The sequence below is a fragment of the Salmo salar genome, chromosome ssa13, assembly GCF_905237065.1.
Source record: "Salmo salar chromosome ssa13, Ssal_v3.1, whole genome shotgun sequence".
NCBI classification, from domain to species: domain Eukaryota; kingdom Metazoa; phylum Chordata; class Actinopteri; order Salmoniformes; family Salmonidae; genus Salmo; species Salmo salar.
Window position 1 is genome coordinate 22,290,355 of NC_059454.1, and position 23,497 is coordinate 22,313,851.

The following is a 23,497-nucleotide window of genomic DNA, read 5'->3' on the forward strand; positions in this document are numbered from 1 at the left end:
AATAGGGCTTTGAACATCGGTTGGTCTGAGTTCTCTCTCTCCGTCTCTGCCCCTGTCGCTCTCTTTCTCTCCTCTACGTGTGTGTGCGCGCGTGTGTGCGTGCGCGTGTCAGGATGGGGCCTCCTTACAGGAATGGCTGCCTCAGCCTTGTCTACTTGGGTGAAAGAAGGGAGGGGGGTATTCAATGTTGCTTCCTGTTTTCTTTGGGAAGGTGGATTCCACTTTGGGTGGACCTAGTTTGTGGAACACTGACTCATGTGACCGTGTGTGTATGTGACTGGGCTGGACCAGGTTGAGAGAATGTTGGGTGGAGTTGAACGGGTTTGTTTGATGGGGATTGTTGTTTGGTTAGATCCTATGTGAAGGACCTCTGTTGGAATGTGGTGGGTTTTCTTTGCTTTCATCCCGTTTCGGCTCTAGGTATTCATTGTTCCATGCGTGTGTGTGTGTGTGTGCGTGTGCGTGCGTGCGTAAGGAAGTGTTTGTTGACAGAGACCCGGGGGGGGGGCATCCTGCAGAGGGGACAGGACAGTACAGGGTCCTGAGGGTGTAATCACAGAGGGGAAACACACTGGGGATAAACACACAACCTCTCCTCTACTCTCCTCTCCTTTCCTCTCCTCTCCTCTCCTCACTCAGCCATGTCAGTCCACTGTTGTGTGTCTGTGTGTGGGGACCAGTGCTCAGAACACTGACTAAGGAGAGGCTGGTGTTGTGATGGACAGTGTCAGTCTTCTCTCCATGTCTACTGTTTGATTCTTTAAGATGAACTCTCACCCAGTGTGAGAGGAGAAATGTTGTGAAACAGTTTGGCACAGGGCGACTCAGTGTGACAGCTGAATGACAGGCCTGCGTGTGTGTGTGTGTGTGTGTGTGTGTGTGTGTGTGTGTGTGTGTGTGTGTGTGTGTGTGTGTGTGTGCGCGCGTGTGCGCCCGTAGGTGCATGTCAGCTGTGCCTATCCGAGCCAGACCATGGTGTCCCTAGTGCTCTGACTGACCGGTGGCTGTTTTTGTTTGGGTTTGGCACAGAAAGGACCGAGCGATCTGGAGCTGGCGCCAGAGGAATACTCAGTGATGATTGGCTCCTATCCCTGTGACATCAGCTTCCATAACAACCAGCTGTTCCACTGTACCATCAACGGTTCGCTGGGCTCCAGTGAGGGAGAACTGCCTGTCACAGTGAGTACAACTACATCATATTCTAAGGCTACTAATTTGGACCACTTTATTATCATGATTCTGAATCGGTGCCCAGTTTGGTTTTACGTACTGACTTAACTATGTCACCATGATTCAGCTGAGAGCAGAGAGACGAGCAGGTTGACAGGCCCCTCTTGGTCAGGGTGTAACAGTAAACCTAAAGCTGAATTCTAAGAGTTCATGTCTATTCATCTGTAATCTGTTCATCTCTTGTCTGTCCAGCTCAATCACACACCCTCATATACACACGTGCAGGGGGTAACAGGCACACAAGCATGCATGCAAGCATGTATGCAAGCGTGCACATGTACATACACACACACATACCACACCCTGGGCTTTCATTTCAATTCTACTGTTTCAGAAGAGACCCTGGGACAGTGGCCTTGTCCACAATGTTTTGGTTTTCATTTAAATTCTACTGTTTCAGAAGGGACCCTGGGACAGTGGCCTTGTCCACAATGTTTTGGTTTTCATTTAAATTCTACTGTTTCAGAAGAGACCCTGGGACAGTGGCCTTGTCCACAATGTTTTGGTTTTCATTTAAATTCTACTGTTTCAGAAGGGACCCTGGGACAGTGGCCTTGTCCACAATGTTTTGGTTTTCATTTAAATTCTACTGTTTCAGAAGAGACCCTGGGACAGTGGCCTTGTCCACAATGTTTTGGTTTTCATTTAAATTCTACTGTTTCAGAAGAGACCCTGGGACAGTGGCCTTGTCCACAATGTTTTGGTTTTCATTTAAATTCTACTGTTTCAGAAGAGACCCTGGGACATTGGCCTTGTCCACAATGTTTTGGTTTTCATTTAAATTCTACTGTTTCAGAAGAGACCCTGGGACAGTGGCCTTGTCCACAATGTTTTGCTTTTCATTTAAATTCTACTGTTTCAGAAGAGACCCTGGGACAGTGGCCTTGTCCACATGTTTTGGTTTTCATTTAAATTCTACTGTTTCAGAAGAGACCCTGGGACAGTGGCCTTGTCCACATGTTTTGGTTTTCATTTAAATTCTACTGTTTCAGAAGAGACCCTGGGACAGTGGCCTTGTCCACATGTTTTGGTTTTCATTTAAATTCTACTGTTTCAGAAGAGACCCTGGGACAGTGGCCTTGTCCACAATGTTTTGGTTTTCATTTAAATTCTACTGTTTCAGAAGAGACCCTGGGACAGTGGCCTTGTCCACATGTTTTGGTTTTCATTTAAATTCTACTGTTTCAGAAGAGACCCTGGGACAGTGGCCTTGTCCACAATGTTTTGGTTTTCATTTAAATTCTACTGTTTCAGAAGAGACCCTGGGACAGTGGCCTTGTCCACATGTTTTGGTTTTCATTTAAATTCTACTGTTTCAGAAGAGACCCTGGGACAGTGGCCTTGTCCACATGTTTTGGTATTGTGTCAGAAGTCTCTTTATAATAGAAGGGCTCAATAAAGCCACAACCAAACTCACTCTGATAAAGTCCCCACCTCTTCTCTTCCTCCCTCTCTCTTTTCACTCTCTCTTGCTCCCTCCCTGCTCTCTCATCCGTTTCCCATTTCAGTCTGTTTTGAGAGGGTTTATTAGGGAGAAACAGACATCAACATTTTACCTTTGATCTGAGTTAGAATGGCCATGTCTGACTGTCTATCAGTCTGTTAGTCTGTCCCTCAAAGATGGTCAGTGAGGCATGAGTCACGGAGGGAGGGAGGGAGGGATTGGGAGGGAGGGGTGGAGGGAGGGAGGGGGTGGAGGAAAAACACTCTCTTTCTCTCTCTCTCAGGATGTCCATAAATAAACACATGCAATTAGCAGACAAACACAGAGGGCAGGGGTCAAACAAGATGTCATAACACTAACGGGTGGGCTGCCCCCATCTCTCCTGAGAATGTGTGTGTGTGTATTTATATTTGTGTTATTTGTGTGCTAGGTCCCCCCAGTTTAAAGGGTATGCAAATGATTATCTTTGGGGCATTAAAACAACCTTTTTGATTTATTCAGTGACTTTTCAGCAGCATACCGCTACCTATTTTTACCTCTATTTCCCTTGGCTCAGAAGTGAAGCTGAGCCTCTGTACGGGGGAGCTGTAGGGGCTTTCTGTGCCCCAACGAAGCAGGAACACGGAACAATGGCATTTCTTTCCACCACACCAGTTCGACTCTTTTTTTCCTTTGTTTTTATGGTTTGGACAAATAAACAGTCAGACCAGAGAGAGACCATGCAGAGAGACAGACCACTAGTTCCCCTCCTCAGTCTAGTAACAAAAGGTTATGGGGATGTAGGACCAAGAGGTAGACATACTGAATTTCGACAACAAGGTTGAGATAGAAAATTGGGTTAGTCAGTGAAAGGAACTGAGTTGCAGACGTGTTTTAGATAACAGAGTATGAATATTGGACAGAGGCTGAGAGTCCATATTGGCCAACCAGAAAGCAGAAGTGAAAGTCAACCCTTCAGTCACATGTGGGTCACCCTGAAGTGGTTGACTCATACCATCACACACATTCCAGTGTGTGTGTGCGTGTGTGTGTGTGTGTGTTAGTCTAAATGTTTATTTGTCTGATTGTGTGTCAATGTGAGACTGTGTGCATTTCTATTCTCTCTTTCAAAGACCTCAGAGTCTATGTTACAGACCTGCTAAACACTGTTCTGTCCCCACTTCCCTATTTCCTCTCTCCTCATCCCTCCATCTTCCCCCCTCTCTCTCCCATCCCTTGCCCTCTCTAGGTGCGGGTGGGTAACTTCCAGAGGATCATAGCCAAGGTGCAGCTGGGAGGTAGTGAGCTGGCCATTGTGGTGTCCATCGTGGTGTGCTGCGTGCTGCTGCTGCTGTGCACTGTGGGTAAGTGTTTGGTCTTGTGTCGCCACCGGGGGTGATGGATGTTTGGCTGCCTTGGCGACGGATGCTCCAGATGTCAGGGAGATAAAAGGATCTCCGGGGTCAGGGTCTCCCCCTGTCTACACAGCACAAAGACACCACTGTTCCCTGTGTGTGTGTGTGTGTGTGTGTGTGTGTGTGTGTGTGTGTGTGTGTGTGTGTGTGTGTGTGTGTGTGTGTGTGTGTGTGTGTGTGTGTGTGTGTGTGTGTGTGTGTGTGTGTGTGTGTGTGTGTGTGTGTGTGTGTGTGTGTGTGTGTGTGTGTGTATTCTCATGTGGTTGTATGTCTGTGTGTGTCTGTTTTTTTATGTGTGTCTGGGTGTCTCCAACAAGTGTGTGTTTTCATTTCTTTCCAGAAGCTGTGTATGTATGGAGCTTTTACAAATGGAGTATGTCCTGATTCATTACAACATGTCAACCTGTGATAACAGGATATGGCTTCAAAGACATTAATTTAATGAGTCTTATGTCTTCTCTCTGTTTCTCTCCCTCATACTTTCCCTCATTCCCCCTTTCTCTCTCTTTCTCTGTCTCTCTCTCGCTCTCTCTTGCTCATTCTCTCTCTCTTTCTCTCTTTCCTTCTCTCTCTTTCTCTCTCAGCTCTAGTGGTGTACTGTACTAAGAGCCGGAGGGCAGAGCGCTACTGGCAGAAGACTCTGCTGCAGATGGAGGAGATGGAGTCCCAGATCAGAGATGAGATCCGCAAAGGTGCAGTACCACACACACACACTCACTCACTCACACATGCACACACACACATACATGCACGTACGCATGCACACACACACGCTCACATGCACTTGTACTGAGTTGAAAAGGCAGGCGTGTGTGATCCGTAATGCTACCAGCAGGTCTCCATGTTATTAGAGCTCCGTTGAATTCTCTCTCATGTTCTCTGATGTTCCTGGGGCTAGGGCTGTGGCGGTCATGAAAGTTTGTCAGCCGGAGATTGTCAAGCAAATAACTGCCGGTCTCACGGTAATTAACATAAACACATTTAGCATCTCCTGGCTTCCACGCACAGCCTACAAGCCCTGATGCTGACCTTGGAACATTTTTTAAAAGTCTATTAAATCCATGTAATACAGCCTACACCTCCACAATAAATCCATTACTTATTTTAGACAGGTCTAAAGAAGCATGATATGAAGGAAATGTAGTCTATTTCAGAAGAACAGAATAGCATACTCTGAGTTGTCCTTATGTTAGGTCCTGATCTGGCTATGCCATATGGCTGTGGAACACACTAGTTCATTTAGCATACAAGATTTGCTAAGAATTCCGTTGCATAATTTTATATTATTTCATAGTATGAAGAATGCAATTGAACATAGCTGAATAAAATAGAAAGGATATTTTCTCCAAATGATTTCCAAGGGAGTGCGCACATGTGGCTATTCTGTGTTGAGTGATTAACAAAAAAACAGGTCCTCCTATATGCATAATTTAAAATTATTTATGCGGTTTTAGTTGTGATACAAACATTACAAACAGAGCTATATGTTTTGAATTTTAAAACATTTTTGGCCTCCATGATGCGACTCTAATGATGATTTGAAAAAAAGTAGCATGAAAGGCATGAGCTCTGCCTTGTTTCTTGCGCAGGCAGCACACACTTCATCAGTCTCTCATTCACAATTTGAAAAGCACTTGATAATATTCTCATCAGGCCTCAAATTTCCCTGTGGCATCCCCCTTAATGGCCCCTAAAAAAATCTATTCCTTTTGCGGCCAGCCGTTGTGCCTTTGGGCTGAATATAATAGTTATAATTCCCTTCTTCCGACTGCCAGTTTCCGTGCTCTTAAGCACCTCTCACTCACATGGCTCTCTCAGATATCTAAATTCTTATTAGCTAATGCCCGTCATGTGATCAGGTCCTTCTCACAGGCATCTCAGCTCCGAAGTAGGCTAAGAGTGAAGACAGACACATCTGGGATGCAACTGCGCGCGTCCTTCTTATCGAATTCCGTTGCGCATATTGAAAATGTTAGAAGAACTGTCCACGTTTACTTTCGTCAGCCAACAAGATGAGTAGGCCTAACGAACAGCAAAAGCACTAGCCTATGTCAATCTAATATCCCCCATTGTACAAATGTCGACCTGTCCTATTCTGTCCGAGAAAGAAATATTCCAAACATAGTCTGGGAGAGTTGTGGGATGCGATAGCTCCCAAATTAATACAAGCACTAGCATAACAATTTAAAGCGGAGAGGAGAGGAGAAACGAGAGGAGGGAGGAGAGGAGAAATGAGGAGGGAGGAGAGGGGGGAGGGAGGGAGGGGGAGGGGGAGAGGAGAAACGAGAGGAGAGAGGAGAGGGGGGAGAGAAGAGGAGGGGGAGGGGGAGAGGAGAGGGGAAACGAGAGGAGGGAGGAGGGGGGAGAGAAGAGAGAGGGAGGAGAGGAGGGAGAGGGGAGAAGAAGGGGAGAGGAGGGGGGAATGAAGGAGGGCCAGTCTGAAGGCCACAGAATGTCTGAGCATAGATAAATAGGGATGAATAGAGAAAGAGAAATGGAGGGAGAGAGGAAAGGAGGGAGGAAGATGGCCATGAGTCAGGGATGTGTCTGTGGAGAGATGGGGAGGTTTGTTGGCGAACACAGACAGCTGTGTGGGTGAGACCAGGGTAAGTGTGTAAGGGGTGAGGGATTGGCTTGGGAAGGGCAGAACAGGAGGGAGGAGAGAAGGGAAGAGGGGAGAAGGGAAATTGCAACGCTAGGGTTGTGGGGTTCAATTCCCATTACAAAAAAGTATAAAAAATGTATGCACTTGCTACTGTAAGTCCCTCTCGATAAGAATGTCTGCTAAATAACTAAAAAGTAAATGTAATGTACTAAGGTGGCAGTGGAGAGATTGACATATTGCAGGGACCATCCATCTAGATGAATGTGAAGAGTTTGGTATGTGTGGGAGTGATTAGGGACAGTTCGAAATTTGCTGGGGTGGGTGGTCCAAACTAGAGGAGGATTGTCTAACTTGTTTTTTTGCTTTGGGGAGGGTTGTGTGTTTTTTTATTGGGCACAGGGGAGGGTAGTGCGTCTTTTCCCTGGTTTACATTCGCTCTTTTGCAGGTTTTACTATATAATTTATTCCTTCCTTGTAACGTGTATGCTGGGATTCGGGAAGCAAGTTCAGGGAGTGTATTTAATAACTAAATGAACATAAAACAAAACAAGAAACAAGGGTAGCATACTGACATTTATTATTCTTTTTATTTTTGTCGTTACTTTTACCCCTTTTCCTCCACAATTTCGTGGTGTCCAATTGGTAGTTAGTCTTGTCTCATCGCTGCAACTCCAATACGGACTCGGGAGAGGCGAAGGTCGAGAGCCGTGCATCCTCCAAAACACAACGCCGCCAAGACGCACTGCTTCTTGACACACTACTCGCTTAACCTGGAAGCCAGCCACACCAATGTGTCGGAGGAAACACCGTGCACCTGTCGACCGTGTCAGTGTGCACTGCGCCCGTACAGACATGAACACTGGAACAGAAACAATAACGCCTGGGGAAGGAACCAAGGGGAGCTACAGATATAGAGAAGGCAATCAGGAAGGTGAGTCCAGGTGAGTCTGATGAGGCGCTGGTGTGCGTAATGATGGTCACAGGTGTGCGTAATAATGAGCAGCCTGGTGACCTAGAGAGCCGGAGAGGGAGTATACGTGACAATCCTAGCAAATTGTCCTCATCTGCTTGCATGCGCCTCCCCTATATCAAGATGTTTTGGTACTTCCCTTATGCACTACGCTTTTCCACATGCTAACGTTTACTATACCACAGTACAATATAGTCCACCAGTCTAACTGTCTATCCTGCCCTCTATCCACCATTCATAGTGAATAGTGGTAGGTGGATCATTGGTGACCGACCTCCTTGATTCAGTCTTAAGTAGCAACATTTGAAAGTGTGTTTTTTACATTGGACAAAAGCAGAGGCACAGAGTTACAAAATGGTATATCATACATTGCATTTGACGAACAATGGAAAAGTAATTCTGCTTTGAAAGTTGATAAACTTGTAACCTGACTTTTGAGAAAATTACCTTTGGTACCTACTGGAGAGATCTTCTTTGTCTGCACCCATTCAGCATAATTTACACCCTCTTAAGCTTTAGCCCCACTGATCTCTTTAAGGGTTGACCTGAGCGTTCTGTCCTAACAACAGCAGTCAAGAACCCAAGCTAACTGGTTAACTTTGGCTAGCTTGCTAGTTACTTCCAGACACAAATGAGAGAACAGCTCACTGACTATTTTACTCACCCTAGCAGAGCTGGTTAGGCAATTTTTATGTTATCCAGAGTGACTGCAACTGTGCTGCTGGCAACAATTTATGCTTTTTTGCCAATGTTTACTGACACCAGACATATTCAACGGGTGTTGAGCGTTCGTTATTCTGCGCTCTGGCAGACTCAAACGAGAGGGCTCTGAAATCGGAGTAGATAGCCATTTACCAGCTACGTCTATCAACAGTTGTCACAGTGACATTCTATTGAAATGGTTACTTGCATAGTGGAGTCTTTTGCAAGCTAGGTAAACAATGGACAATAATCCCAACTCAGGACATTACTACCCTGCATGAATCTGCAGGTAGCTAACCAACCAGGTTGAATGTTAGCTAGCTAACATTAGGCTATAACTAGCAAAGCAAATGGCACTGAGATACAAATAATAAGATCATACATGTAATGTTAGCTAGCGAGCCAGCCAGCTAATGTTAGCTAGCTGGTTAACAATACACTTTAACTTGAAATGGAAACAACTTTCTGTCAAAATTAGAAACATGTAATATCTGAATATGTAGCTAGCTAGACTATCTTACCCGTATACATCATGGATGGACGCTACTCCCTGTCACAGATGCCAGGGTTGCCCTTAGTTTGAAGATGTAATCCGGAGACAGGGGTTTTCTCCATCTCCTTAGCTATCATACTCTAATTAACCTCTCTGGGCTAGGCGGGACGAATTCGTCCCACCTACGCAACAGCCAGTTGAATCCCGTGGCGCGATTTTCAAATACCTTAGAAATGCTATTACTTCAATTTCTCAAACATATGACTATTTTACAGCATTTTAAAGACAAGACTCTCGAACCTCTTACATCTAGACGTTCCGCTAGCGGAACACCTGCTCCAATATCCAATGATAGGCGTGGCGCGAATTACAAATTCCTCAAAAATACAAAAACTTCAATTTTTCAAACATATGACTATTTCACAGCATTTTAAAGACAAGACTCTCCTTTATCTAACCACACTGTCCGATTTCAAAAAGGCTTTACAGCGAAAGCAAAACATTAGATTATGTCAGCAGAGTACCAAGCCAGAAATAATCAGACACCCATTTTTCAAGCTAGCATATAATGTCACAAAAACCCAGAAGACAGCTAAATGCAGCACTAACCTTTGATGATCTTCATCAGATGACACACCTAGAACATTATGTTATACAATACATGCATGTTTTGTTCAATCAAGTTCATATTTATATAAAAAAACAGCTACTATGCGATATATATATATTTTTAAAAGACGCGTTAGACAGGATTACCTACACATACTGACCAGTTCAAATAGACAGACTCGTGCTATATGGCAGACCAATCCGAACCCATCTCTTGCCATGTCCAGCCCACTCATTATCTCAGATAATCATGGCTAGCGGGAAGGTTGCTGACTTTTTCTCTGGCTAAACCAACTAAGCTTGTAATTTAACAATGTTATTTGTATTTACAGTTGGCATACATGTTTGTTATTAAGAAATATGAAAGTTCACATGTTCCAGAATGCATTTCTGCCCAAAAAACACATTAAAAAAAGTTTACGTTGAAATTGCTCTCTTGTGAAGTAGTGACACGCGACATATGCCTAGTTTCCTGAAACGAGTCACATTTGTCCAGATCTGCAATAGGCTAACTAGCAATCATACCACATATAAAAGCATTCAAATCTGCACACATTTTCAATATGAATCCACAAGAATCCAAAAATTCTGATCGATCCAGACAGAGAGCAAGAGAGACGCGGTTAGCATACCATTTGAAGTATTTTATTAGGTCTACAGTGGCTTGCAAAAGTATTCACCCCCCCCCCCCCCCTAGAATTGTTCCTATTTTGTTACCTGGAATTAAAATGGATTTTTGGGGGGTTTGTGTCATTTGATTTACACAATATGCCTACCACTTTGAAGATGCAAAATATTTTTGGTGAAACAAACAAGAAATAACACAAAAAAACTGAAAACTTGAGCGTGCATGACTATTCACCCCCTCAAAGTCAATACTTTGTAGAGCCACCTTTTACAGCAATTACAGCTGCAAGTCTCTTGGGGTATGTCTTTATAAGCTTGGCACATCTAGCCACTGGGATATTTGCCCAAGCAATGGCTTTTTTTCTGGCCACTCTTCCGTACAGCCCAGCTCTGTGGGGTGTACGTCTTAAAGTGGTCCTATGGACAGATACTCCAATCACTGCTGTGGAGCTTTGCAGCTCCTTCAGGGTTATCTTTGGTATCTTTGTTGCTTCTCTGATTAATGCCCTCCTTGCCTGGTCCGTGAGTTTTGGTGGGCTCTTGGCAGATTTGTTGTGGTGCGATATTCTTTCCATTTTTTTTATAATGGATTTAATTGTGCTCCATGGGATGTTCAAAGTTTCAGATATTTTTTTTAGAACCCAACTCTGATCTGTACTTCTCCACAACTTTGTCCCTGACCTGTTTGGAGAGCTCCTTGGTCTTCATGGTGCCCCTTGCTTTGTGGTGTTGCAGACTCTGGGGCCTTTCAGAACAGGTATATATATATATTGAGATCATGTGACAGATTATGTGACACTTAGATTGCCCACAGGTGGACTTTATTTAAGAATTATAGATACAGAACTCCTTTATGCAATCGCGGTGTCCGATTTTAAAATAGCTTTTCGGTGAAAGCACATTTTGCAATATTCTGAGTAGATAGCCCGGCCATCATGGCTAGCTATTTTGACACCCACCAAGTTTGGCACTCACCAAACTCAGATTTACTATAAGAAAAATTGGATTACTTTTGCTGTTCTTTGTCAGAATGCACTCCCAGGACTTCTACTTCAACACCCAATGGTGTTTTGGTTCCAAATAATCCATAGTTATATCCAAATAGCTCTGTTTTGTTCGTGCGTTCAAATCACTATCCAAAGGGTGACGCGCCGGCGCATTTCGTGACAAAAAATGTCAAATAATTCCATTACCGTACTTCGAAGCATGTCAAATGCTGTTTAACCTCTCTGGGCCAGCGTCCCACCTACTCAACAGCCAGTGGAATCCCGTGGCGCGATATTCAAATACCTTAGAAATGCTATTACTTCAATTTCTCAAACATATGACTATTTTACACCATTTTAAAGACAAGACTCTCGTTAATCTAACCACACTGTCCGATTTCAAAAAGGCTTTACAACGAAAGCAAAACATTAGATTATGTCAGCAGAGTACCCAGCCAGAAATAATCAGACACCCATTTTTCAAGCTAGCATATAATGTCACATAAACCCAAACCACAGCTAAATGCAGCACTAACCTTTGATGATCTTCATCAGATGACACTCCTAGGACATTATGTTATACAATACATGCATGTTTTGTTCAATTAAGTTCATATTTATATAAAAAACCAGCTTTTTACATTAGCATGTGACTAGCATGTGACTAGCATTCCCACCGAACACTTCCGGTGAATTTACTAAATTACTCACGATAAACGTACACAAAAAACATAACAATTATTTTAAGAATTATAGATACAGAACTCCTTTATGCAATCGCGGTGTCCGATTTTAAAATAGCTTTTCGGTGAAAGCACATTTTGCAATATTCTGAGTAGATAGCCCGGCCATCACGGGCTAGCTATTTTGACACCCACCAAGTGTGGTACTCACCAAACTCAGATTTACTATTAGAAAAATTTGATTACCTTTGCTGTTCTTCGTCAGAATGCACTCCCAGGACTTCTACTTCAATAACAAATGTTGTTTTGGTTCCAAATAATCCATAGTTATATCCAAATAGCTCTGTTTTGTTTGTGCATTCAAGACACTATCCGAAGGGTAAAGAAGGGTGACGCGTTTCGTGACAAAATATTTAAAAAATATTCCATTACCGTACTTCGAAGCATGTCAAGCGCTGTTTAAAATCAATTTTTATGCGATTTTTCTCGTAAAAAAGTTATAATATTCCGACCGGGAAACCCTGTTTTCGTTCTAAGATGAAAAAATAAAAACATGGTGTCGGCTCGTGCACGCGCCCCAGTCTCATTGTTCTCAGATCGACCACTATCCAAATGCACTACTGTTTTTCAGCCATGGCCTGCAAAGTCACCATTCAACGTTCTGGCGCCTTCTGAGAGCCTATGGGAGCGTTAGAAAATGTCACATTATGCCAGAGATCCCCTGTTTTGGATAGAGATGATCAAGAAGGCCAAGAAATAGTCAGAGAGAGCGCTTCCTGTTTGGAATCTTCTGTTATACTCACAGACACCATTCAAACAGTTTTAGAAACTTTAGGGTGTTTTCTATCCAAATCAAACAATTATATGCATATTCTAGTTACTGGGCAGGAGTAGTAACCAGATTAAATCGGGTACGTTTTTTATCCGGTCGTGCAAATACTGCCCCCTAGCCCCAACAGGTTAAAATACATTTTTATGTGATTTTTCTCATAAAATAGTGATAATATTCCAACCGGGAGATGTTGTATCCGTTCAAACACTGAAAGAAGAAAATGGAGTCGTCACATGCATGTGCGCACCAGTGCCATTGTTCTCAGAAGTACCACTCTCCAAAACCCCTACTGTTTTTCGCCCAGAGACTGCAGAGTTATCATTCCATGTTCTGGCACCTTCTGTGAGCCAATGAAAGCCTTAGAAAATGTCACGTTACAGCAGAGATCCTGTATTTTCGATAAAGAGGCTAAAGAAGGCCAAGAAATGGTCAGACAGGGCACTTCCCATATAGAATCTTCTCAGGTTTTGGCCTGCCATATGAGTTCTGTTATACTCACAGACACCATTCAAACAGTTTTAGAAACTTTAGGGTGTTTTCTATCCAAATCTACTAATTATATGCATATTCTAGTTTCTGGGCAGGAGTAATAACCAGATTAAATCGGGTACGTTTTTTATCCGGCCGTGAAAATACTGCCCCCTATCCCAAACAGGTTAACTAATTATGTGACTTCTGGTAATTGGTTGCACCAGATCTTATTTAGGGGCTTCATAGCAAAAGGTGTGAATACATATGCACGCACCACTTTTCCATAAAAAAAATAATAAAATTTTATATAAATAATATTTTTCATTTCACTTCACCAATTTGGACTATTTTGTGTATTTCCATTACATGTGATCCAAATAAAAATACATTGCATATCTGCTTTCACTGGACATCAGTTTTAGAAAACTATCACAAATAAGCAGCACAACACGGAAGTGCAAATTATCGCTTAGCAACGGCTATGGAGCAGAAAGTGGCGCTCTCGAAACCATTTATACATGGTTTTGGGCCTGTGTTCTGGGATGAGACTGAGAGTTGTCTTAGGTGTTCTAAACTGTATGTAACTTAATGTCCTGTGAATGTCCTGTGACCCTTTGGTGTCCTTCCAGGCTTTGCAGAGCTGCAGACAGACATGACAGACCTGACTAAGGAGCTGAACCGCAGCCAGGGAATCCCCTTCCTGGAGTACAAACAGTTTGTCACACGCACCTTCTTCCCCAAGGTGAGTCAGTTAATCACACACACACACCTCTTCTTCCCCCAAGGTGGGTATCACCTTACTACAACCATTAGAGAGATTTTCCATCAGAATATTTTTTACAGTTTACATTGAAAAGGTCTTCACGTGTCCAAGTTATTACCGTCCCAAAACTTGACAGGCATGGTGTGGTTTAAGTCCCTTAAGAAGAACATATATACATTACAGGTAAAAATATTCTCCTCTCTGATGTGCTATCCATCCTGTTGGACAGGTGTAGATTTTCTGTCTATGCCTCTGTGTGTTTCCACAGACAGACAGAGATACAGACAGACACAACAGTGTGTTTGGTATTCAAACACCGGGCATGAAGTTTCAAACCACAAGCATGACGTTTCCAGCCAGGTTACCTATGATACAAGTCAGTATTCGGCGTTCATCCATGTCTGAGGACGTCTGGAGTTAAAGTGGAGACCAGCCGCTAGGGGCAGCAGTGAGCACTGTTACCTTCAAGTAGATTTAGGTTTTGCGTGGTGGGTGTTGTGGGTGGCGATGGCGGATGAGCATAAGCATCTGCCTCTGATTCCAAAGGTTGCAAGTTTAAATCAAGTGATCAACCCAAACTTTAACCCTTACCTTAAGCATTCGGCATTGATGCCTTAACTTAAACGTTTGGAGGAGTTAATGGCTAAACCTAACCTTAAACTTTCAGAAATGTGATATTTGACGTTTGCAACGACTTCGAAATTGGACTTTTGAGAAACATGGATGAACGTCTAATTCTGATGTGAGACTGTGAGAGCTAGTTGGATGTTTCAAGGACAAGGAACAATGCTGGGCACTCGCACAAAACAACTTACCCCGCACAGAGCTACACACACACATCGGCACATACTTGTGAACCCACCGACACACTTTCGTTCGCATGCACATTCTTTAGTACAACCATCCATACTCAAACACAGCCATGCACATACAGTATCAGCACAGACTCCTGCAATCACCCACACAGTCTATTGTATGCACACACACTCGTTCACAGATAGAACTGCATACGTTTGTCGAGGTGGACAGTGTGTTTTTTAGATGTGAAGGAAATGAGAGCTGGTATACTGTTTAAAAGCTGCTATGATGGAACATAAATACTTATGTTGTTACTTCACTACTCACACACACACACACAATCACACATACACTGATGCAGGATAAACACTTGCGTCGTTACCTCAGTAGTTTACTGTCGCCGCTCATGTTTACAGAGACCAAATACATATAGCAACACAATACTGTTCAATTAGTTGCCACAAGACAAGGGCACAGTCTCAACCCTCTATCCCATTGACACACATTGAAACACAGTGTGTGTATGTGTGTGTGGCACAGCTCATTAAATTATTTGACTCCGTTGGCTCTGACTATGAGAGCAATGGTCGATGTGTCTGGCCCTTTCTCTGTTTGTCTCTAAATACGTTTCGTGATGTAATGGTTCTGTCTCTCTGTATGTTTACCTCAGATGTGTTCGGACTATGAGAGGAGTCTGGTCCAGCCCGTCTATGAGAACGACGCCCTCGGTCCACGAGCCCTCCCTGAGACACACCCCCTTCTGCAAGACTGGCAGGTATAGAGATAACCCCCTGAAGTGTTCCATTATCCATTCTGCTCTCCTCTACCTGGAGCGCCTACATTCTATTCCTCTACTTCCTCGTTCCTTTGATTCACAACTGGGTCACACTGAAGATGATTAAGTCTCCACGGTGAGGCTGTTGATTAGGAGTAACTATAGAAGGAAAGCCCAACCATGTGCATGTGCTTGCGTGCGTGCCTTAATGAGTGTGTGTGTGCATGGGTGGATGTGTGTGTGCGTGTATGTGTCTAACTGTGCAGACATGTGTATGCATTGCATTCTAATGCCCATTCACCAGCTGCCAGTCCATATGATTCAGAGTTTTTACGTTGTCAAACACTATCCCAGCCCACCCAAACACTGGCAGGTTGTTGACACACTTCCCACCGTCTCCATGATGATGATGGCACAGCACTCATTCTACCATAACCATGCCGACGGCCGTGTGTGTGTGTGTGTGTGTGTGTGTGTGTGTGTGTGTGTGTGTGTGTGAGAGAGAGCTCTACTATTGAAACAATGCATGGTTTTGGGTCGACAGCCAGGGGAGCCTGTCTAAGGGTGATAAAGTGTTTCAGATCCTCACTATTTTCCCGGGAAGTGTTTTCCAGGTCACAGCGTCCAAATCTCACAGGCGGCCATTTATCTTAATGGACACCCCTGCTCTCCTTCTGTCACTGTGGAAACAGGAGCATATGGCTGCAGTCCAGAGGGAAGACTTCATCAGAGCACGGCTTAGGTGCACCGTTAGACAGGATACATCCGCATTAACTAGGCTAGGAGTGTTTAGAAGACAGTACTAGAAAGCACCTGGGGACTGTGATGATGTTATGAGAAAGCAGGTGAAAAGCTCTGAGGTGGAAAGCGATAATGAGTTTTAGTGGTCATACTCTGGTATGAGCTGGATTTATGAGGTGGATTTGGATTAGCGAGGAGTCTGATTGAACAGCGCCCGGTTTCCCTATAATGTGTTTTAACGATGCATCTTACCTGCAACTGCCGAAAATGTAACATACGTTTCCCAAAACACCATGCAGAGAGAACGTTCACTAAGTGCGTTGTTGAGGCATGTGTTGATACTGATAGGATCAAAAGAAAGGCAACGCTGCAGTTTGAATCAATTGCAAGGACATTGGCAACTCTGTATTTGTAGTCAACTTTGTTCTGAAGTTATTGGTGGTTCGAAAGAGGTGGATAAACAATGTTTGTATGTTTAGCGGAAATCTTCTTTGTATAAAGTGCCGCGGTAGGGCAAGAAAGCATCTATCGATGTACTTAGCTGTTCGAGTGGCAGGCGTTAGATTATGAGGGTTTTCAAGGGCATCATTAATAACAATGGTTTTGGGAAACAGCTTGGAGATGTAATGATGCACCTACAAAGTTTCTAACGATGACTTAGCCTTAAGATGCTTTTGGTAAACTGGGCCCTGATTGGTTCAATACACATAACTCTCTCTTTTCTCTCTCCTTTTCCAACTTTCTCTTTCTCTGTCTCTCTCTCTCTCTCTCTCTCCGTCTCGCTCTCTCTCTCTCTCTCTCTGTCTCTCTTTCTCTCTCTCCAGCCCTCTAACACAGCCAAGCCTAACATGGAGGAGGGAATCACTCTCTTCTCAACTCTTCTCAACAACAAGCACTTCCTGGTTACCTTTGTTCATGCACTGGAGCAACAGAAGGACTTTGCAATACGCGACAGGTAACCATGAAAACCATGTCAACCATGTGTACTTCAAACCCAAAGTACCGTGACTGTCTGCTATACAACTGATTATGGTTTTGACCAGAAAGGATGCAGCTTTTGTCATATTAGAATTTTGTAGCATGTTAGGAGAAAATACGCAGCAGGTTAGGATAATTCATGTAACAGGTTAAGAGGATTAGGTTTAGGAAAAGGGTGACGACTGATTACCCTGTACACTTGGGCGGCAGGTAGCCTAGTGGTTAGAAATCCCTGAGCTGACAAGGTAAAAATCTGTCGTTCTGCCCCTGAACACGGCAGTCAACCCACTGTTCCAAGGCCGCCATTGAAAATAATATTTTTTTCTTAACTGATTTGCCTAGTTAAATAAAGGTAAAATAAAAATAAATGGCCAGTTTAGTAGGTACACCACCCTGTTCACGAAAATGGTTTGCTCCTAAAGACAGTGAGTCATGTGGCCATGGCTTACTATGTAAAGCAGGCATTGAGGCATTCAGTTACTGTTTGAGTGAATGTTAGAATGGGCAGAACGAGTGACTTTGAGCATGGTATGATCGCCAGTGCCAGGCGCAACGGTTCCAGTATGTCAGAAATGGCCGGCCTCCTAGGCTTTTCACGCACAACAGTGTTTAGGGTTTACCTAGGATGACAAACATAACACGTCCAGCCAGCAGCAGTCCTGTGGGAGAAAACAGATTGTTGATGAGAGGTCGAGGGGAGAATGGTGCAAGCTAACAGGCAGGTCACAAACAGGTAAATAACTGGTGTGCAGAATGGCATCTCGGAACGTACAACTCGTCGGTCCTTGTCATGGATGGGCTATTGCAGCAGAGGACAACACTGGGTTCCACTCCGATCAGCTATATACATGAAGAAGCAGATCCAGTGGGCACTCGATAACCAACCCTGGACAATGGAGGAGTGGAAAAACATTGTCTGGTCCAACGAATCCCGGTTCCTGTTGTGTCATGCTGATGGCAGAGACTATTTGCAATGCCCTCCCCTCCCCTCTCCACAGGCCACTCTCTGTTGTCATCTATGCATAGTCACCTTAATTAACTCTACCTACATGTACATACTACCTCAACTAACCAGTGCCCCCGCACATTGACTCTGTACCGGCACCCCCCTGTATATATTGTTATTTTTTTACTGCTGCTCTTTAATTACTTGTTACGTTTCTCTTATTCTAATCAGTATTTTTTTTAACTGCACTGTCGGTTAGGGGCTCGTAAGTAAGCATTTCACTGTAAGGTCTACACCTGTTGTATTCGACGCATGTGACTAATACAATTTTATTTGATTTGAGTCTATGGCCCCATCCTGTCAATGGTACAAGCTGGTGGCAGTGTTGTAATGTTGTGGGGGATGTTTTCCTGGCACACGTTTGATCCCTTGATACCAATTGAGTAACCTTTTCATACCCAAAATAATTCAGCCTGTCCTGGAGGCAAAGGGGGTCCGAACCGGTACAAGATGGGTGTACCTAATAAACTGGCCCCTGAGTGTCTATCCACCTCTTCCCAGTTCAAAATGTTTATGTGTACAATATGGTGAACGGGGGATGCATAGTCAGTTGTACAACTGAATGCATTCAACTGAAATGTGTCTTCTGCATTTAACCCAACCCCTCTGAATCAGAGAAGTGTTGGGGGCTGCCTTAATTGACATCCACTTCATCGGCACCTGGGGAACAGTTAGAGGTACACCACCCTGCCTTGCTCAGGGGCAGAACAACAGATTCAATCCAGCAACCTTTCGGTTACTGGCCCAACGCTCCTACACGCCAGGCTACCTGCCGCCTGTTTTCCAGCTCTATACAACAACACCTCAGCATATAGTGTATCATATAGTGTATCAGTCTAAAAACACACAGTTGTTCTGGAGGTTCCTCATATTGGTTCTGGAAGCCAGACCCTTTCACTGTTCCCTCTCCAGGCTCAGCACCACAGTAGTGGTGTGGCTTTAATGTTTCCCCTGCCTGGTCTCCTAGATGGGACGGCAGGTATACCTAGTGGTTAGAGTGTCGGACTAGTAACTGAAAGGTTGCAAGATCGAATCCCCGAGCTCACAAGGTAAAAATTATGTCGTTCTGCCCCTGAACAAGGCAGTTCATAGGCCGTCATTGAAAATAAGAATTTGTTCTTAACTGACTTGCCTAGTTAAATAAAGGTAACATTTAAAAAAATGAAAGGTTCTTTGTTATGGAAATCCCCCGTCTACCTTTACTGTTTCACCCCCTCCATCCTCTGGGACAACTCAGAACATATACATAACTCAGTGTATTCTCAGGTGTGGGGACTAAATCATGTTGTGTGAATTGTATATGTCTCTTTACTCTGTGCTCACACACATTTTTGTGTTTTTCTGTGTCCCCCCAGGTGTAGCCTGGCATCCCTGCTCACTATTGCCCTCCATGGTAAGCTGGAGTACTACACCAGCATTATGAAGGATCTGCTGGTGGATCTGATCGATGCCTCGGCCGCCAAGAACCCCAAGCTGATGCTGCGACGGACAGAGTCTGTTGTGGAGAAGATGCTAACCAACTGGATGTCCATCTGCATGTACAGCTACCTCAAGGTGAGGGAGGGAGGCAGGGAGGGAGTTGGGAAAAGAGAGGGAGTGAGACAATAGAATGGAACAATAGAACGAGAATCCCGTCAAACATTTTTGTATCCAGTCATGAGTATTCCCTGTCCAGTTGGTTACAGTCTGGGCCTTTACTGACAGTCTCAATGTTTACGTTATCAACGTGTTACTGTGTTTTCTGCAGGAGACAGTGGGCGAGCCCTTCTTCCTGCTGCTTTGTGCCATCAGGCAGCAGATCAACAAGGGTTCTATAGACGCCATCACAGGGAAGGCCCGGTACACACTGAACGAGGAGTGGCTGCTCAGAGAGAACGTTGAGGCCAAGCCCCAGGTCAGTCACCACACAACAACGCAGGTCATATACTGCCCACTGATTGGTTCACCTCTTGCTATGTGCATGTATCATATGTCTATCGTATGACAGAGTTTACAATATCTCAACTATGTGTAGCTTAATCACTCAACAGGAATAATGAACCAGCTTAATCAATCAGCAGGAATAATCAACCATCTGAAGTAAAAGACGGTGACATTGTAACATTCATTGCCTCCCTCTCTCTGTGTGTCCAGAACATCAACGTGTCGTTCCAGGGATGTGGTATGGACTCTCTGGCTGTGAAGGTTGTGAACACAGACACCATCTGTCAGGTGAAGGAGAAAATTCTAGAGGCCTTCTATAAGAACCTGCCCTTCTCCCAGTGGCCCCGGGCAGAGGACGTAGACCTGGGTGAGAAAAGTTACTTTTATTTGTCCTTCAACTCCCCAGTTGTGGAAGTAATGCCATGCAAAGGAGCTATATGACCAATTATTACTTCGTAGCTCAGCTAACATCAAATTAAATTGTATTCATCACATACACAGTTTACAGCAGGTATAAAAGGTGCAGTGAAATACTTGTGTGCTAGCTCCCTCAACATTGCACTACAATATCAATAACAAGTAAAGTGATGTGTACACAATAGGATATACAGTATAGATAATGAACAATAGGATATACCGTTTAGATAATGAACAATAGGGTATACAGTATAGATCATGAACAATAGGATATACAGTATAGATAATGAACAATAGGATATACAGTATAGATAATGAACAATAGGGTATACTGTATAGATAATGAACAATAGGATATACAGTATAGATAATGAACAATAGGGTATACAGTATAGATAATGAACAATAGGGTATACAGTATAGATAATGAACAATAGGGTATACAGTATAGATAATGAACAATAGGGTATACAGTATAGATAATGAACAATAGGGTATACAGTATAGATAATGAACAATAGGGTATACTGTATAGATAATGAACAATAGGGTATACAGTATATAGATCATGAACAATAGGGTATACTGTATATAGATCATGAACAATATGATATACAGTATAGATAATGAACAATAGGGTATACAGTATAGATAATGAACAATAGGGTATACTGTATATAGATCATGAACAATAGGGTATACAGTATATAGATCATGAACAATATGATATACAGTATAGATAATGAACAATAGGGTATACAGTATAGATCATGAACAATAGGATATACAGTATATAGATCATGAACAATAGGATATACAGTATAGATAATGAACAATAGGATATACAGTATAGATAATGAACAATAGGATATACAGTATAGATCATGAACAATAGGATATACAGTATAGATCATGAACAATAGGATATACAGTATATAGATCATGAACAATAGGATATACAGTATAGATAATGAACAATAGGATATACAGTGTAGATAATGAACAATAGGATATACAGTATAGATAATGAACAATAGGGTATACTGTATAGATAATGAACAATAGGATATACAGTATAGATAATGATCAATAGGGTATACTGTATAGATAATGAACAATAGGATATACAGTATAGATAATGATCAATAGGGTATACTGTATAGATAATGAACAATAGGATATACAGTATAGATAATGATCAATAGGGTATACTGTATAGATAATGAACAATAGGATATACAGTATAGATAATGATCAATAGGGTATACAGTATAGATAATGAACAATAGGATATACAGTATATAGATCATGAACAATAGGATATACAGTATAGATAATGAACAATAGGATATATAATGAATGTGCTATGTCTAGTATGACTGTATTTACAAACAAAGTGGCTAGTGTCTTGGTCATGCAGTTAAATAAATAGCATATAATAGAACAGGTGGGTGGGTCGGTTGGATGTGTGGAGGGTCGGTGCATCGGTGCAAAAGTCTCTAAGGTACAGATTGTCTCTGAGGTGAAAATAGTCTCTAAGGTACAGATTGTCTCTGAGGTGAAAATAGTCTCTAAGGTACAGATTGTCTCTGAGGTGAAAATAGTCTCTAAGGTGCAGATTGTCTCTGAGGTGAAAATAGTCTCTAAGGTACAGATTGTCTCTGAGGTGAAAATAGTCTCTAAGGTGCAGATTGTCTCTGAGGTGAAAATAGTCTCTAAGGTGCAGGGCAACAGATAGGGTTAGCTGTTCAGCAGCCTTATCGGAGCCTGTTGGTCCAAGACCTGATGCTCCGATAACATTTTCCAGATGGTGACAGAGTGAACGGTCCATGGCTCGGGTGACTCTAGTCCTTGACATGGAGCTAGTACAGTACAGTAGAAGGCTAAATGCATTTAAACATTCATTACATGTATTGCCTCCCCCTCCTCTCCTGCAGAGTGGTTTGCTTCTGGTAGTAACAGCAGGATCCTCCAAGACCTGGATAACACCTCTGTGATGGAGGATGGCAGGAAGAAACTCAACACAGTCACACATTACCAGGCAAGGATCTGCTCCCATCACACACACCCCATATGCTCTAACGTGTGTGTGTATGTGTGTGTGCGTGTGTGTGTGTGTGTGTGTGTGTGTGTGTGTGTGTGTGTGTGTGGGTGTATAAAAGAGAGGTGAGGGTGAGTTGTCACTGTAAATGTTGACATCTTGACTGCTCAATGGGTGCCACATGATTTTTATGTGTGGGTGACTGTGTGTGTGTTAGTCTATGTGCAGTTTGTCTGTCTGATCATACACATGCAGTGTGTCATTGTCTGTGGGTATCTGTGTGTCTTTGCACTTTCTATTGTCTTGGTATGTTTGGTATGTGTCAGAGTATTTCGGTGTGCCTGAGTGTATGTGTGTGTGTAAACAGCTGGGCAGTGACCCCTAACATCTGCCCTGTTACCTGTGCTGTTGAGTGCTTTGCTTAGTCCGTGCTGGGAAGGCAGTGAACTGTGAATGCAGCGAGGCACAGCATGTACTAACAGTTTCAGTTCACTGGCAATGCTGTTCAATCCATTTCACTGTGTGTTGACTTTAATGACCCCCCCAAACACACACACACAAACACTCAAATTATCTCTCACACACACTCAAACTCTCTCACTCACTCTCTCTCTCTCTCTCTCTCTCTCTCTCTCTCTCTCTCTCTCTCTCTCTCTCTCTCTCTCTCTCTCTCTCTCTCTCTCTCTCTCTCTCTCTCTCTCTCTCACACACTCTCTCTCACACACCCTGAGGCAGCGGTTAATGATCCAGTTCTTGTGCCCCATGTCTCTCACCCCTGATCCTGTGACCTCTGACCCCACCCCCAGATCCCAGAGGGGGCGTCATTCGCCATGAGCATGAAAGACAAGAGAGACAACACCCTGGGGAGAGGTAGGTCACACACACACACTGTCACCTTGTCACACACCCCTACATGCTTAGAAAAACATACACACGTACTTTATTAAGGTAAAACCGCATACACTCATCTCATCTTGAGCACATTAGACACATATATATATACACACAC

The 23,497-nt window shown here is 43.4% G+C and overlaps 1 protein-coding gene across 1 annotated transcript in view; it reads left to right on the forward strand.

Annotated features, from left to right (window-relative positions):
* LOC106566625 (plexin-D1) overlaps positions 1-23,497 on the forward strand; it is a 107,643-nt gene that overhangs the window by 66,038 nt on the left and 18,108 nt on the right. Inside the window, exons 19-29 of the mRNA XM_014134824.2 lie at positions 1,030-1,179; positions 3,903-4,017; positions 4,653-4,760; positions 13,676-13,788; positions 15,278-15,382; positions 16,948-17,078; positions 19,463-19,661; positions 19,855-20,001; positions 20,241-20,397; positions 22,385-22,488; positions 23,295-23,358. Coding sequence (XP_013990299.1) covers positions 1,030-1,179; positions 3,903-4,017; positions 4,653-4,760; positions 13,676-13,788; positions 15,278-15,382; positions 16,948-17,078; positions 19,463-19,661; positions 19,855-20,001; positions 20,241-20,397; positions 22,385-22,488; positions 23,295-23,358 — 1,393 coding nt within the window. The remainder of the gene's footprint in view (positions 1-1,029; positions 1,180-3,902; positions 4,018-4,652; positions 4,761-13,675; positions 13,789-15,277; positions 15,383-16,947; positions 17,079-19,462; positions 19,662-19,854; positions 20,002-20,240; positions 20,398-22,384; positions 22,489-23,294; positions 23,359-23,497) is intronic.